Genomic DNA, 16,747 nt, shown 5'->3' on the forward strand with positions numbered 1-16,747 from the left:
TGGTGAGGCAGAGAGGAGCTGAGTGCAGGGGCTTCCTAACAGATGCTGGGTCTTAAAGGGGAAGTACACTCAGAGAGGGGAAGTGGGAGCAGTGCCTGTAAGCAGTGAGTTGCTGTCAGAGTCAGGTGCCACAACAGCGATAAAGGGAGTGTTCACCTTATACATTTGGGAAATGGGTGGACTGCGGATGTGTATATGAAATGATGCCTTATTGGCCATCTTAAATGAAGAAATGATTGGCCATTATGAATGAAGATCATGTGATGAACTACATGTCTACAACTATCCTCTTCGGTATGTTCCTTTTCCACCCGGCCCCCAACGCACACATTCCTTCCTTCTCAATACACAACCCCAGATGTTCCAGTATCCAACACAAGATTCCTTTGAATGTATGTCCTTTTCAAACATTTACACCTAATGGTATATACAGTATATTAATCCATAGAGCTGGTCAAATAAGCATCATCTTTAAACATGTCTGTAGTTGGACGGCCGGGCTTCCAGTCAGCCAGTTATGCTGTATAAACACAGAGACTCCCTCAGCAATAGTTTGGACTTGGCAATGAGACGGATTGGTCCGTAGCACTGGGGGCCCGTAGCTTCCAATGTGATAATGCTTTTAAACACAACTCTTCTCCAAAGCCTGCTAGCTAACGAGACATTGTGCAGGGACGACACACACACAATATAAACATGCACAAGCACACACACACACACACACACACACACACACACGCACACACACACACACACACACACACACACACACACACACATAATACAATATGGAGGGTTATCAGTCAGTTGAAAGAGGAAGATGACAGAGAACACTCAGACATAAACCAAAGGCTCCCTCACTTTTAGGATTTCTGTCTTCTAGGAAATACAAGAGCAAAAAACAAAAATAGTAGAAATGATTCTCCTTTTATCTAGTTCCCTAGAAACTTCTAGAAATGATATGGTTCTGCAAAGCTATTTATAGAGAACAGCAAAAAGACAATTGAAATTATTCTCCTTTTATCTAGTTCTCTAGAAACTTCTATAAATAATATGGTTCTCCAAAGCTATTTGGAGAATCTCAGCCACAACTCTCCCCATATCTCCCACGAATCAATGTGTTCTCAGTCAACTGACTTAGTAAAGGGTAATAAACATAGCTGTAATAATAAATGTGTTGACTTTTACATGTAATATAACCACCTCTTTCTCACTGAATCGGTTTGCTACTGTAGCCTATACTCTCTTTGTGGTCGACCCCTATTGAATTCCACTAACTACCTCTCACAGGCTGTAAATCCTTAGAGACAGGCTGGTGCTAAATCCCTGGGCAGCTCCTTTTGTGATAAACACACACACACATTAACCTTTGAGGCCAAAAACACTAGCGTTAGCAGTGGCACTGCGACAGACTAACATAAAAACCCTCATATCGCTCTAAGACCAATTACACGCATCGCAGGTGTTACTTTTGCCAGGTCGCCAGGCCAGCTCCAACCAACCCCAGCGATGCCCATAAACTGAGGTAACGTTGAGAGGATGTTGTGTGAACGTTTGTATGTATGTAGCAAAAGGGGTCTCTGTTGTGTGACTGACATGAAATATGAAGGTCATGCCACACTAGGTATTTAAAGCGCATTGGCACACGGCGCGTGCAGGTGCACACAGAACGAGTGTGTCAACAGCATCACAGTTGGGCTGGTTTGAGAAATCCAGATGTAGGAAATAAGCTCTGGGGCACACTGTCCTGGAAGACAGTTGTTTTGTTTCCTCTCAGATGGAGCTGAGAAACGGAGGTGTGGAAGAGGGGGGAATAGAGAAAGGAGAGGAAGAAGGTGATGGATGGAATAGAGAGATAAGAAAGCAGGTGAGTGGTAAAAGGAGGGATTGGGGAGGAGGAGGGCTATGGATGGAATGGAGTGATGGAAGGAGGGGGAGAATTCAGAATTCAGACATGAGAAGAGGAGGGAGTGATGGCAGCAATAGCGAGGAATAGACAGATAAAATGGGAGGATTGGGAGGAGAGTGGAATGATGCAGGAGGATATAGAATAGACTATAGAGGGATGAGAGGAGAAGAGTGATGGCGGTGGAAGCCATACGTTAAACCCAGTAGCTTCCTGTGCATCTGACTGTAGAGTTCTCCAGACCTGTTTCGTCCCTGTCTGGGTTTCATCACCATATCCGTGACCAATCATACACAGTCTCATTGGAGCCTGGCAACCAACTACAACAGAGGATAAAGCACTATCCTTCAGCTATATTAAAATCCACACATGATTAAATAGGAATTACATGAGGATAGTAAGTGTTACTGTACTTGGGCCTTTGCAAACCCTGACAAACAACTACTAAACACACCTATAAAATGTGATAATGCCTTGGTCTTTCTGTTATACTAGCTCTGTCCCTCCCACACACTCTCTCTAAAGACCAGTTTGGTAAAGAGGTAGACATTTCACAAGCATTGGCATAGCAACAAAACAGTAGCTACTTGGCTAATGCATTTCCTGCTGGGTAGAATATATAGGCCACTGCAATAAAACAGCAATATCATTACATTCTTACAGGACATAAACATCTGCTTATGAGGCTTTTCCTAGAGGAAAGGGCTTGTCATGACACAGGAGATCATTTTAGCCCCTCGGGTTCACAGGAAAATATGGTAGCCTAACTTTCTCAACTCCAGTCCTCCAGAACCCCCAACAGCCCCCTGGGGGTTCTGGCATGACTACCTGGCATGATGACTCCTTGCTGTCCCCAGTCCACCTGGCCGTGCTGCTGCTCCAGTTTCAACTGTTCTGCCTGCGGCTATGGAAACCTGACCTGTTCACCGGATGTGCTACCTGTCCCAGGCCTGCTGTTTTCAACTCTCTAGAGACAGCAGGAGCTGTAGAGATACTCTGAATGATCGGCTATGAAAAGCCAACTGACATTTACTCCTGAGGTGCTGACCTGTTGCACCCTCGACAACCACTGTGATTATTATTATTTGACCCTGCTGGTCATTTATGAACATTTGAACATCTTGGCCATGTTCTGTTATAATCTCCACCCGGCACAGCCAGAAAAGGACTGTCCTTCGATCCTGACTAGTCTCCCAGTCCCTGCCGCCTGGTTCCTCTCTAGGTTTCTTCCTAGGTTTTGGCCTTTCTAGGGAGTTTTTCCTAGCCACCGTGCTTCTACACCTGCATTGCTTGCTGTTTGGGGTTTTAGGCTGGGTTTCTGTACAGCACTTTGTGGCATCAGCTGATGTAAGAAGGGCTATATAAATACATTTGATTTGATTTGATTTTCCTACACTTTATGTTTGTGCTTTCCCCTTTTAAAGCTAGAATAAATTTGACGAATAAAATCAAGATATATAGCCACTGATTCTTGAAGAATATAACTTAAAATGCCCCATTAGCTTAGTTCTACTGTTGTACTGTCACGGTTGTTGTTGGTAGAAATGGAGGACCAAAACGCAGCAGGTAGGTGAATGCTCATCTTGATTTTTAATTATCTTCAAAAATGAACATACAAAATAACAAAAACGAAAAACGAACAACTAACAAACAGTCTGGCAAAGCAAAGCTCAACACAGAACAATCACCCACAAATCACACACACAAACACACCCTAATATATGGGACTCTCAATCAAAGGCAGATAGACAACACCTGCCTTCAACTGAGAGTCCCAACCCCAATTAACCAAACATAGAAACACACACACCAGACTAACCATAGAATACAACCACATAGACCATCAACCAAAAACCCAGAAATACTAAATAAAACACCCTTTACACAAACACAACACCCCGAACCACATAAAACAAATACCCTCTGCCACGTCCTGACCAAACTACAAAAACAATTAACCTTATACTGGCCAGGACGTGACAGTACCCCCCCCTTAAAGGTGCTACCCCAGAAGCACCTTAAAAAATAACCCCAAGCAACACCAAAAAAAAAAATTCCCCTTTTCTAAAGGGAGGGAAGGGAGGGTGGCTGCTGTCAACGACGGCACTGTGCTACACCCCCCCCTCCCCAACCCACCTATTTCTGGAGGTGGCTCTGGTTCCGGCCGTTCCAGGCTGTCGGGCCACTCTGGCATCGCCGAGGGGCAGTCGGGCCAGTCTGGCATCGCCGGGGGGCAGTCGGGGCAGTCTGGCAATTCGGGAGAGTCTGGGCAGTCTGGCAATTCGGGACAGTCTGGGCAGTCTGGCAATTCGGGACAGTCTGGGCAGTCTGGCAATTCGGGACAGTCTGGCAATTCTGGGCAGTCTGGGCAGTCTGGCCACTCCGGCAGTTCAGGGCAGTCTGGCCACTCCGGCAGTTCAGGGCAGTCTGGCCACTCCGGCAGTTCAGGGCAGTCTGGCCACTCCGGCAGTTCAGGGCAGTCTGGCCACTCCGGCAGTTCAGGGCAGTCTGGCCACTCCGGCAGTTCAGCGCAGTCTGGCCACTCCGGCAGTTCAGCGCAGTCTGGCCACTCCGGCAGTTCAGCGCAGTCTGGCCACTCCGGCAGTTCAGCGCAGTCTGGCCACTCCGGCAGTTCAGGGCAGTCTGGCCACTCCGGCAGTTCAGCGCAGTCTGGCCACTCCGGCAGTTCAGCGCAGTCTGACCACTCCGGCAGTTCAGCGCAGTCTGACCACTCCGGCAGTTCAGCGCAGTCTGACCACTCCGGCAGTTCAGCGCAGTCTGGCCACTCCGGCAGTTCAGCGCAGTCTGGCCACTCCGGCAGTTCAGCGCAGTCTGACCTCTCTGGCGACTGTTGACTGGCGGGCAGCTCTGACGATGACTGTTGACTGGCGGGCAGCTCTGACGATGACTGTTGACTGGCGGGCAGCTCTGACGATGACTGTTGACTGGCGGGCAGCTCTGACGATGACTGTTGACTGGCGGGCAGCTCTGACGATGACTGTTGACTGGCGGGCAGCTCTGATGAAGACTGTTGACTGGCGAGGCTGGGTTGACGCACTTGTAGCCTGGTGCGTGGTGCTGGTACTGGGCTTACCAGATTATGTACACGCACCTCCAGGCTAGTGCGGGGAGCGGGAACAGGACGAGTCGGACTGGGTTGACGCACTTCCGGGTCCGCACGAGAGACAGGAGCTGGAAACCCAGGGCTATGGAGGCGCACAGTCGGTCTCGATCTTACCTCCTGCACAACCCGTCTTGGCTGGATGGAACTAGTAGCCCTGTACGAGCGGGGTGCCCGTACAGGGCAGACTGGGCTGTGCAGGGGCCTGATGGTAGCCATGCGTAGAGCGGGAGTTGGGTAGCCTGGTCCTCGGAGGCGTACCGGCGACCAGATGCGCTGCGCAGGCATCCTCCTACCAGGCTGGATGCCCGCTCTAGCACGGCACCTGCGAGGGGCTGGAATAACGCGCACCGGACTGTGCGTGCGTATGGGTGAGATAGTGCGCTCCTCAGCGAAACATAGTGCTCTCCACCCCATACGCTCCTCCATATAACCACGAGTAGCTGGCTTCCGGCTCTTCTTACGCCTAGCCAAACTACCCGTGTGCCCCCCAAAAAAAAAATTCTTGGGGGTGCCTCTCGTGCTTCTCCTTCAGCGTGTACTTGGCCTCGTACCACCGCCTCTCTGCCTTGGCTGCCTCAATTTCCCACTGCGGGCGTCGATAATCCCCAGCCTGGTGCCAAGGTCCGGCCCCGTCCAGAACTTCCTCCCAAGTCCACTTCTCCCGCCAGTCCAACTCGAACTCCGTCTGCTCCTTCCTCTGCTGCTTGGTCCTTTGGTGGTGGGTGATTCTGTCACGGTTGTTGTTGGTAGAAATGGAGGACCAAAACGCAGCAGGTACGTGAATGGTCATCTTGATTTTTAATTATCTTCAAAAATGAACATACAAAATAACAAAAACGAAAAACGAACAACTAACAAACAGTCTGGCAAAGCAAAGCTCAACACAGAACAATCACCCACAAATCACACACACAAACACACCCTAATATATGGGACTCTCAATCAAAGGCAGATAGACAACACCTGCCTTCAACTGAGAGTCCCAACCCCAATTAACCAAACATAGAAACACACACACCAGACTAACCATAGAATACAACCACATAGACCATCAACCAAAAACCCAGAAATACTAAATCAAACACCCTTTACACAAACACAACACCCCAAACCACATAAAACAAATACCCTCTGCCACGTCCTGACCAAACTACAAAAACAATTAACCTTATACTGGCCAGGACGTGACATGTACCCCCATTAGAACCCAAAACATAAACATGTTTTACTCCCATTCTCCTCTTCAGATCCTCTCAAGCTCTGTAAGGCTCTGGATGGGGAGCGTCGCTGCACACATTATCAGGTCTTTCCAGAGATGCTCGAACGGGTTCAAGTATGGGCTCTGGCTGGGCCACTCAAGAACATTCAGAGACTTATCCCGAAGCCAATCCTGCGTTGTCTTGGCTGTGTGCTTAGGGTCGTTGTCCTGTTGGAAGGTGAACCTTCACCCCCAGTCTGAGGTCCTGAGTGCTCTGGAGCAGGTTTTTATCAAATATCTTGCTGTACTTTCCTCTGTTCATCTTTCCTTCGATCCTGACTAGTCTCCCAGTCCCTGCCGCTGAAAAACATCCCCATAGCATGATGCTGCAACCACCATGCTTCACTGTAGGGATGGTATTGGCCAGGTGATGAGCGGTGCCTGGTTTCCTCTAGACGTGGCAATTGGCATTCAGGCCAGAGAATCTTGTTTCTTATGGTCTGAGAGTCCTTTAGGTGCTGTTTGGCAAACTCCAAGCGGGCTGTCATGTGTCTTTCAGTGGCTTCTATCTGGCCACTACCGTAAAGGCCTGATTGGTGGAGTGCTGCAGAGATGGTTGTCCTTCTGGAAGGTTCTCCTATCTCCATAGAAGAACTCTGGAGCTCTGTCAGAGTGACCATCGGGTTCTTGGTCACCTACCTGACCAAGGCCCTTCTCCCCCGATTGCTCAGTTTGGCCAGGCGGCAAGCTCTAGGAAGTGTCTTGGTGGTTCCAAACTTCAACCAATTAAGAATGATGGAGGCCACTGTGTTCAAATCAAATTTGAAATGTCACATGTGCCAAATACAGCAGGTGTAGACCTTACAGTGAAATGCTTACTTACAAGCCCTTAACCGACAACGCAGTAAAAAAATGACAAAAATTTTTAAAATGAAAGAAAAGTAACAAATAATTAAAGTGCAGCGGTAAAATAACAATAGCAAGGTTATATACAGGGGGTACCGGTACAGAGTCAAAAGGTTTGGGGGCACCGGTTTGTCGAGGTAATTGAGGTAATATGTACATGTAGGTAGAGTTATTAAAGTGTCTATGCATAGATAATAACAGAGAGTAGCAGCAGCGTAAAAGGGGGGGGGGGGGCAATGCAAATATTCTGGGTAGCCATTTGATTAGATGTTCAGGAGTCTTATGGCTTGGGGGTAGAAGCTGTTTAGAAGCCTCTTTGACCTAGACTTGGTGCTCCGGTACCGTTTGCCGTGTGGTAGCAGAGAGAGCGGTTTATGACTAGGGTGACTGGAGTCTTTGACAATTTTTAGGGCCATCCTCTGACACCGCCTGGTATAGAGGTCCTGGATGGCAGGAAGCTTGGCCCCAGTGATTTACTTGGCCGTACGCACTACCCTCTGTAGTGCCTTGCGGTTGGAGGCTGAGCAGTTGCCATACCAGGCAGTGATGCAACCAGTCAGGATGCTCTCGATGGTGCAGCTGTTGAACCTTTTGAGGACCAATGGATCTGAGGACCAATGCCAAATCTTTCCAAATCGCCTCCTGAGGGTGAATAGGTTTTGTCGTGCCCTCTTCCGACTGTCTTGCTGTGTTTGGACCATGTTAGTTTGTTGGTGATGTGGACACCAAGGAACTTGAAGTTCTCAACCTGCTCGGTCCTCCTTTTCCTGTAGTCCACAATCATCTCCTTTGTCTTAATCATGTTGAGGGAGAAGTTGTTGTCCTGGCACCACACGGCCAGGTCTCTGACCTCATCCCTATAGGCTGTCTCATTGTTGTCGGGGATCAGGCCTACCACTGTTGTGTCATCGGCAAACTTAAAGGTGTTGGAGTCGTGCCTGGCCGTGCAGTCATGAGTGAACAGGGAGTACAGGAGGGGACTGAGCACGCACCCCTGAGGGGCCCCCATGTTGAAGATCAGCTTGGCGGATGTGTTGTTACCTACCGTTACCACCTGGGGGTGGCCCGTCAGGAAGTCCAGGATTCAGTTGCAGAGGGAGGTGTTTAGTCCCAGGGTCCTTATCTTAGTGATGAGCTTTGAGGGCACTATGGTGTTGAATACTGAGCTGTAGGCAATGAATAGCATTCTCACATAGGTGTTCCTTTTGTCCAGGTGGGAAAGGGCAGTGTGGAGTGCAATAGAGATTGCATCATCTGTGGATCTGTTGGGGCGGTATGCAAATTGGAGTGGGTCTAGCGTTTCTGGGATAATGGTGTTGATGTGATCCATTACCAGCCTTTCAAAGCACTTCATGGCTACAGACGTGAGTGCTACGGGTCGGTAGTCATTTAGGCAGGTTACCTTAGTGTTCATGGGCACAGGGACTATGGTGGTCTGCTTGAAACATGTTGGTATTACAGACTCAGACAGGGAGAGGTTGAAAGTGTCAGTGAAGACGCTTGCCAGTTGGTCAGTGCATGTTCGGAGTACACATCCTGGTAATCCGTCTGGCCCTGCAGCCTTGTGAATGTTGACTAGTTTAAAGGTCTTACTCACATCGGCTGCAGAGAGCGTAACCACACAGTCGCCTGGAACAGCTGATGCTCTCATGCATGTTTCAGTGTTACTTGCCTCGAAGTGAGCATAGATGTAATTTAGCTTGTCTGGTAGGCTCATGTCACTGGGCAGCTCTCGGCTGTGCTTCCCTTTGTAGTCTGTAATAGTTTGCAAGCCCTGTCACATCCGACGAGCGTCGGAGCCGGTGTAGTATGATTCGATCCTAGTCCTGTATTGACGTTTTCCCTGTTTGATGGTTCGTCGCAGGGCATAGCGGGATTTTTGTAAGCTTCCGGGTTTGAATCCCGCTTATTGAAAGCGGAAGCTCTACCCTTTCTCTCAGTGCAGATGTTGCCTGTAATCCATGGCTTCTGGTTGGGGTATGTACATACAGTCACTGTGGGGCCGACATCATCGATGCACTTATTGATGAAGCCAGTGACTGATGTGGTGTACTCCTCAATGCCATCGGAAGAATCCCAGAACATGTTCCAGTCTGTGCTAGCAAAACAGTCCTGTAGCTTAGCATCTCTTGGGGACCTTCAATGCTGCATACATTCTTTGGTACCCTTCCCCAGATCTGTGGGGACAGTTCCTTTGACCTCATGGCTTGGTTTTTGCTCTGACATGCACTGTCAACTTTGGGACCTTATATAGACAGGTGTGCCTTTCCAAATCATGGCCAATCAATTGAATTTAAAACAGGTGGACTACAATCACATTGTAGAAACAGCTCAAGGATGATCAATGGAAACAGGATGCACCGGAGCTCAATTTCGAGTCTCATAGCAAAGGGTCTGAATACTTATGTAAATACGGTATCAGTTTGTATTTTAATATTTTCACCCAAAAAATGTTTTTTCTCTTTGTCATTATAGGGTAGTGTGTAGATTGAGGAACATTTTTACTTAATACATTTTTGAATAAGGGCTGTAACGTAACAAAATGTGGAGAAAGTCAAGGGGTCTGAATACTTTCCAAATGCACTGTATCTGAGTCATATCTGTATAATGTTAGATTAGCCTAGAAGCTATTTTGGCTAGGGCACCCTGTAGCGTGGCTGAATGCATTAGATCAAGCACACAGATCCAAGCTTACAAGAAATTAGGTCATCTCTTGATGATGCAGTTGACTTTGTAATATGCTTATCATACCTCTAATCACAGCAGTGATCTGGTCCCTACAGTGTGTAACAAATCGCACCCTATTCCCTATATAGTGCACTACTTTGGACCACAGCCCATAGTCAAAAGAAGGCCACTATAGAGAATAGGGTGCCATTTGAGAGACTATATGTGACTCAATGACAGTCTGCACAAAGCCTTCTCAGGCAGAGCTGATGCTGGGAAAGAACCAGGACAACCTAGAGACTTGGGTTGAAAACGTCTTTAATGGTTCCAACAAACAGCAGAACAAAGCCCATGGCTCTGTCCCAATACTTCAGAGATGGACCCTTCCTTCCATGTTTCCTGAAGGTCAGTGATCACATTATTTCCCCCATCCAACTAACTGAGATTCATGATTACTTCAGAAAAGGACGGATGCATTTCTAAAGTATTTCAACAGGGCCCAATATATTTACATAAGGTTGAGTTGACATCATTTGGGGTGATTTAGGGGGAAAGTGAGGATTACACTCCACAAATCACCAGATATCATGGGGACATCATGGAGATCTCCATCTCTACGTAGCTCTATTACCTTAATGTGTATTCAGAATTGTCATCAAACCAAATGGCAGTGAAAACCAACGTATGGATGTAAGAGTAGTGATAAATCAAGGACCACATGACGTAACCCGTTGGTCTACTGTTAGATGCTTCATTGCCTCTAGGTTGACATGTTCCAACATCTATACTACCACACCACTTAGAATATTATATTTTGTGTGGGTTCTACTTGAGAAACCTGAGTAGAATGGCTGGCAGTTCTAGGACACTGCAGGTCTACTATAGATCAGACAGACCACAATCGATACAAGACACTTCAAAAACCCTCGGTTGTGAGAAAACACAATGAAAGGCTGGGATTCAATCCGATCGCGCTTTGTTGACAATGCGCCATTTAAAGGACAACGTCGGATTGAGCCGATATATGCAGTGTCCACCGTTAAAACGGTCTCCACAAAAAACGGGAACATTGCCTTTAAGGTGCATTGTCGACAAAGCGCGATCGGGGCTGAGTCCATCCCCATTTCTCTCGCCCTTTCTCCCTCTGCTCCTCTTGTTAACGGTCTGGTCGTTGGAGGCAGAAGACTTTGGCCTGGTGGTCTCCAGAGGCAGTGACTGCCATAGAGGCTTCTCTGTTGAGTGTGAAGTCGAGGATCTCCGCCTGGTGACCACGGTACTCTGACACCATGGTTCCCGAGCGGGCATCCCACAGCCTCACCGCCCCGTCCAGACTACAGGTGGACACCACAGAGGAAGACTCCTCCCACTGCAGTTTAACAATGCCAGCCTGCACACACACACACACACACACACACACACACACACACACACACACACACACACACACACACACACACAGTCGGTTATAGAGCATATATCAAGGCATATGAAAATAGCAGAGCAACACGTCTCTACAATCCATGATCAGAGGATTATTGGGGGTTTGGTTGTGAGTTGGGAGCCTGTTGGATGGCTGGTTTCTTACCTGGTGCTGACACTTGTGTCTGAGGACCTGTGAGGAGAGGTCATAGATAGCCAGGGTCCCATACAGATACGCCACCGCTATCAGGGGCAACCTGGACAACAGAGAACACGGCATCGTTCAAAACATGGCAACTGTTACACACCTTATGCCATGTAGTTCATTTAAGGTTAACTTCTGATTCTGGTCTTATGTTAAAAACATGAAGTCTTACACATTGCAGAACCCCACTGACTCCACCGAGTTGGTCTCCTCAGCATCCTCCTGCGAGGCTTTGGCCCCGTCCACAGAGAACACACCCAACACCTACACACCCCGTTAGATACATTCCAGTTATACAGCATATACCAACGGATAAGTAGCAGGACAGCACATCTCTAAAACCCATAACATGTTGGTCCATTGAACACATGACAGAACCTTTTCCTTGTGAATAATGCATGTCAACCTCCCCATGTCATCACGTCATCTGTCCCACCATGTAAACCCAGAAGTACTGTTTTCATTCCCACTATCCTCTGTACGTGGCCTCTACCGTAGCTCCAGTAGTTACGCGGCCTCTACCGTAGCTCCAGTAGTTACGCGGCCTCTACCGTAGCTCCAGTAGTTACGCGGCCTCTACCGTAGCTCCAGTAGTTACGCGGCCTCTACCGTAGCTCCAGTAGTTACGCGGCCTCTACCGTAGCTCCAGTAGTTACGCGGCCTCTACCGTAGCTCCAGTAGTTACGCGGCCTCTACCGTAGCTCCAGTAGTTACGCGGCCTCTACCGTAGCTCCAGTAGTTACGCGGCCTCTACCGTAGCTCCAGTAGTTACGCGTCCTCTACCGTAGCTCCAGTAGTTACGCGGCCTCTACCGTAGCTCCAGTAGTTACGCGTCCTCTACCGTAGCTCCAGTAGTTACGCGTCCTCTACCGTAGCTCCAGTAGTTACGCGGTCTCTACCGTAGCTCCAGTAGTTACGCGGCCTCTACCGTAGCTCCAGTAGTTACGCGGCCTCTACCGTAGCTCCAGTAGTTACGCGGCCTCTATCCTAGAGTAGTTACAGTTGAAGTCGGAAGTTTACATACACCTTAGCCAAATACATTTAAACTCAGTGTTTCACAATTCCTGACATTTAATCCTGGTAAAAATTCCCTGTCTAAGGTCAGTTAGGATCACCACTTTATTTTAAGAATGTGAAATGTCAGAATAATAAGAGAGAGAATGATTTATTTCAGCTTTCATTTCTTTCATCACATTCCCAGTGGGTCAGAAGTTTACATACACTCAATTAGTATTTGGTAGCATTGCCTTTAAATTGTTTAACTTTGGTCAAATGTGTCGGGTAGCCTACCACAAGCTTCCCACAATAAGTTGGGTGACTTTTGGCCTATTCCTCCTAACAGAGCTGGTGTAACTGAGTCAGGTTTGTAGGCCTCCTTGCTCGCACACGCTTTTTCAGTTCAGCCCACAAAATGTTCTATAGGATTGAGGTCAAGGCTTTATGATGGCCACTCCAATACCTTGACTTTGTTGTCCTTAAGCCATTTTGCCACAACTTTGGGAGTATGCTTGGGGTCATTGTCCATTTGGAAGACCCATTTGCAACCAAGCTTTAACTTCCTGACTGATGTCTTGAGATGTTGCTTCAATATATCCACACAATTTTCCTGCCTCATGATGCCATATATTTTGTGAAGTGCACCAGTCCCTCCTACAGCAAAGCACCCCCACAACATGATGATGCCACCCCCGTGCTTCACAGTTGGGATGGTGTTCTTCGGCTTGCAAGCTCCCCCCCTTTTCCTCCAAACATAACGATGGTCATTATGGCCAAATAGTTCTATTTTTTTTTTATCAGACCAGAGGACATTTTTCCAAAAAGTACAATCTTTGCCCCCATGTGCAGTTGCAAACCGTAGTCTGGCTTTTTTAATGGTGGTTTTGGAGCAGTGGTTCTTCCTTGCTGAGTGGCCTTTCAGGTTATGTCGATATAGGACTCGTTTTACTGTGGATATAGATACTTTTGTACCCGTTTCCTCCAACACCTTCGCATGGTCCTTTGCTTTTGTTCTGGGATTGATTTGTACTTTTCGCACCAAAGTACGTTCATCTCTAGGAGACAGAATGCGTCTCCTTCCTGAGCGGTATGACAGCTGCGTGGTCCCATGGTGTTTATACTTGCAAACTATTGTTTGTACAGATGAACGTGGTACCTTGTCATTTGGTAATTGCTCCCAAGGATGAACCAGACTTGTGAAGGTCTACAATTCTTTTTCTGAGGTCTTGGCTGACTTCTTTAGATTTTCCCATTATGTCAAGCAAAGAGGCACTGAGTTTGAAGGTAAGCCTTGAAATAGATCCTCAGGTACACTTCCAATTGACTCAAATTATGTCAATTAGCCTATCAGAAGCTTCTAAAGCCATGACATCATTTTCTGGAATTTTCCAAGCTTTTTAAAGGCACAGTCAACTTAGTGTATGTAAACTTCTGACCCACTGGAATTGTGATACAGTAAATTATAAGTGAAATAATCTGTCTGTAAACAATTTTTGGAAAAATTACTTCTGTCATGTACAAAGTAGATGTCCTAACCGACTTGCCAAAACTATAGTTTGTTAACAAGAAATTTGTGGAGTGGTTGAAAAAAAAGAGTTTCAATGACTCCAACTTAAGTGTATGTAAACTTCCGACTTCAACTGTATGTGTCCTCTATCCTACAGTAGTTACGTGTCCTCTATCCTACAGTAGCTACGTGTTCTCTATAATACAGTATGTGATGTGTTCTCTATAATACAGTATGTGATGTGTTCTCTATAATACAGTATGTGATGTGTTCTCTATAATACAGTATGTGATGTGTTCTCTATAATACAGTATGTGATGTGTTCTCTATAATACAGTATGTGATGTGTTCTCTATAATACAGTATGTGATGTGTTCTCTATAATACAGTATGTGATGTGTTCTCTATAATACAGTATGTGATGTGTTCTCTATAATACAGTATGTGATGTGTTCTCTATAATACAGTAGTGATGTGTTCTCCATCATGCAGTAGTGCCCGCTGCACACCTTGCCAGTGGCAGTGTTGATGAGCTTGGCGCGGCCGTCCACGGAGCCCGTCAGCACCAGAGAGCCGTCCTTGTTACAGGCCAGGCACGTCAGCGCCCCCTGGTGCCCATCATGACCTGAGGTGGCCAGAGAAGTGAGGAGACAGTTGAGTGGGGATAGAAGTTGTCCCTTACCGCTGGTCCAGTGGCAGTTATTATTGTTTTATCCTCAGAATAGTCAAGATTAGGATTTGGGGTTTGGTCATCTGCTCTAGATATAAAGTAAGCCATGTACACTAATAAACACATTCCACACTGATTTTCATGAGGTATTCCACACTTAATCCCAGTGACCATGACACACATCCTGCCGTCTGGCAGTAGAGGGGATTGTCACATACTCTGTTCATGCATGCGACAACTTGGCCAAACTCACCTTTAATCACATGGGTGGCGTTTCCCTGCTTGAGGTCCCAAAGTCGTACGTTCCCATCTTCATAGCCCACCACAGCTCTCTTCCCTGTGGAGAAAAGACAAAGTTGTTACATGTTCAACCTGGCAGCACAGATCATGGTAGAGTGTTCTGTGCTGAATTGTCCTTTACTCTTGGCTGGGGAGACAGTCTCACCGTCTGGCAGGACCTTTCCACTGGTCGACTGGCAGCCGGGGCCCTGCAGGGTCTTACAGTCACCCCCTGGGATCTTCCACATCCAAACGTTACCGTCCGCCATGCCCGCCAGCAGCACCGGGGCGCAGGGATGCCACTCCATCCACTAACAAACACACACACAGCAACTTCAGATGACAAAACTTGATTTAACTACCTAGCTTAATCAGGCTGAATCAGGTGTGGCAGTGTGTTCCTGCTGGGCTACAACAAATATGCGCACCCTGTTTTGGGCCGGGCTGCGTTCTTCCTCACCTCCAGGTCTCCCACCTCGAAGGACCACACCTCCTGCTTGGTCTCCACCTTCCACACCTTGATCAGCCCGCTCATGTCCCCCGTGGCCACCAGGGAAGAATCATGGCTGAATAAAACACTCGTCACGGAGTCCTTATGGCCTACGGTTGTGGAAAAAGAAGGACTGGGGTTTAATATTGGGAGCAACACAAATATTTTTGTTTAAAGAAATGTCCTATTGGGATGTCAAAGCTAAATTTAAACCACAACAACTAATTGATGACAGCTTGGAGAGTATGGAAACTCACCTGTACATTCAAACAGCACTTCCCCATCACTCACTCTCCAGACATAGGCCTTGTCGTCCTCTCCTCCGGTCACAGCCAAGCTGTTTGTGGCTGGGTCCAGACTCACACAGAACACGGAGCCTGGAAAACACAAGTCAATGTGACAACAGAAAAAAAGAGACCCATACATGTCCCTGGCCTATCCGATAGCTTCCACCTGTCTCCTTCCCTTCAATACATGAAATGACTGTAAAGTCATCCACCCTTTACTGTCAAATCCTATCAACATAGCGGTGGTGGTGATGGACAAGATAACGAGATGGACCTACTACTGGCAACTGCCACTGAGTTGTGAAGAGACCGAAGAAAAGCACTAGTCATGTGATATAGTTAGCTAGCTAGTACCCGTGTGTTTGGAAAAGGTGAGTTCGCTGTCATCTTGCTCCTTTTCCTGCTCCATCTCGTCGTCGGTATCCCAGTCTTCCTGTTCATCGTCTCCGTCCTCAGTCTCTCCGACGTCCACGTCCTCGAACTCATCCGCCAAATCATCTGTCCGTCAGAGTGAGGTATTACTGTACTTGACACATGTACCTCTCTTTGTTTTATATCACGACATTAACTCATAGAAATTCTAACCAAGACAATGCCACCAGCGTCCAAGAGACAATTTATTTTGCTCAATCAATGACAGTCCATGTGGCAAGTCCTCATACAGTTATAAGGACATTAACTAAATCCCACCCCTTGAAGCATCTGATTCTGACCAACTAACGTTATCTAGCTAAGCATGCAACCATCATTACCTGGGTTTTGCTCTGTTTCGTTAAGGTCGATGACTTCTATAATCTCTTCATCCCCGTGGAATTGTACCGAATTTTCGTCCGAGTAATCCATGATAGCTAGCTAGATGTTACCAAGGTGGCTAATTTAAATTACCTGCCTAATTTGAGAGCTGAAAAGTTTGCTAGCGCGACAAATGTTGAAAACAGGTCAAGATACTATGTTAAGTCAATCACAGAAAACGCTAAAGATTGTTATTTATTGGTGCTGACCGAAGAACAAATACTACCTAGAAAGAAAAACATCTAAATAGTGTCCCCATGTTTTTTTCACATGTGGGAAAGTCTCCGGAATTCTCTGGCAC

General features: G+C 47.2%; 1 protein-coding gene across 1 annotated transcript; it reads right to left on the reverse strand.

Moving 5' to 3' along the window:
- Positions 1-10,102: 10,102 nt before the first annotated feature.
- Positions 10,103-16,747, reverse strand: LOC106573985 (angio-associated migratory cell protein). Its single transcript, XM_045697924.2, has 10 exons — positions 16,407-16,747; positions 16,009-16,152; positions 15,625-15,744; positions 15,338-15,477; positions 15,044-15,188; positions 14,852-14,935; positions 14,438-14,553; positions 11,598-11,689; positions 11,387-11,477; positions 10,103-11,188 (listed from the first exon to the last, which is right to left on the reverse strand). The coding sequence occupies exons 1-10, from the start codon at positions 16,495-16,497 to the stop codon at positions 10,958-10,960; spliced, it is 1,254 nt and encodes a 417-aa protein (XP_045553880.1). The 5' UTR covers positions 16,498-16,747; the 3' UTR covers positions 10,103-10,957.

Source organism: Salmo salar, chromosome 16 (assembly GCF_965601325.2).
Source record: "Salmo salar chromosome 16, fSalSal1, whole genome shotgun sequence".
Classification (NCBI taxonomy): domain Eukaryota; kingdom Metazoa; phylum Chordata; class Actinopteri; order Salmoniformes; family Salmonidae; genus Salmo; species Salmo salar.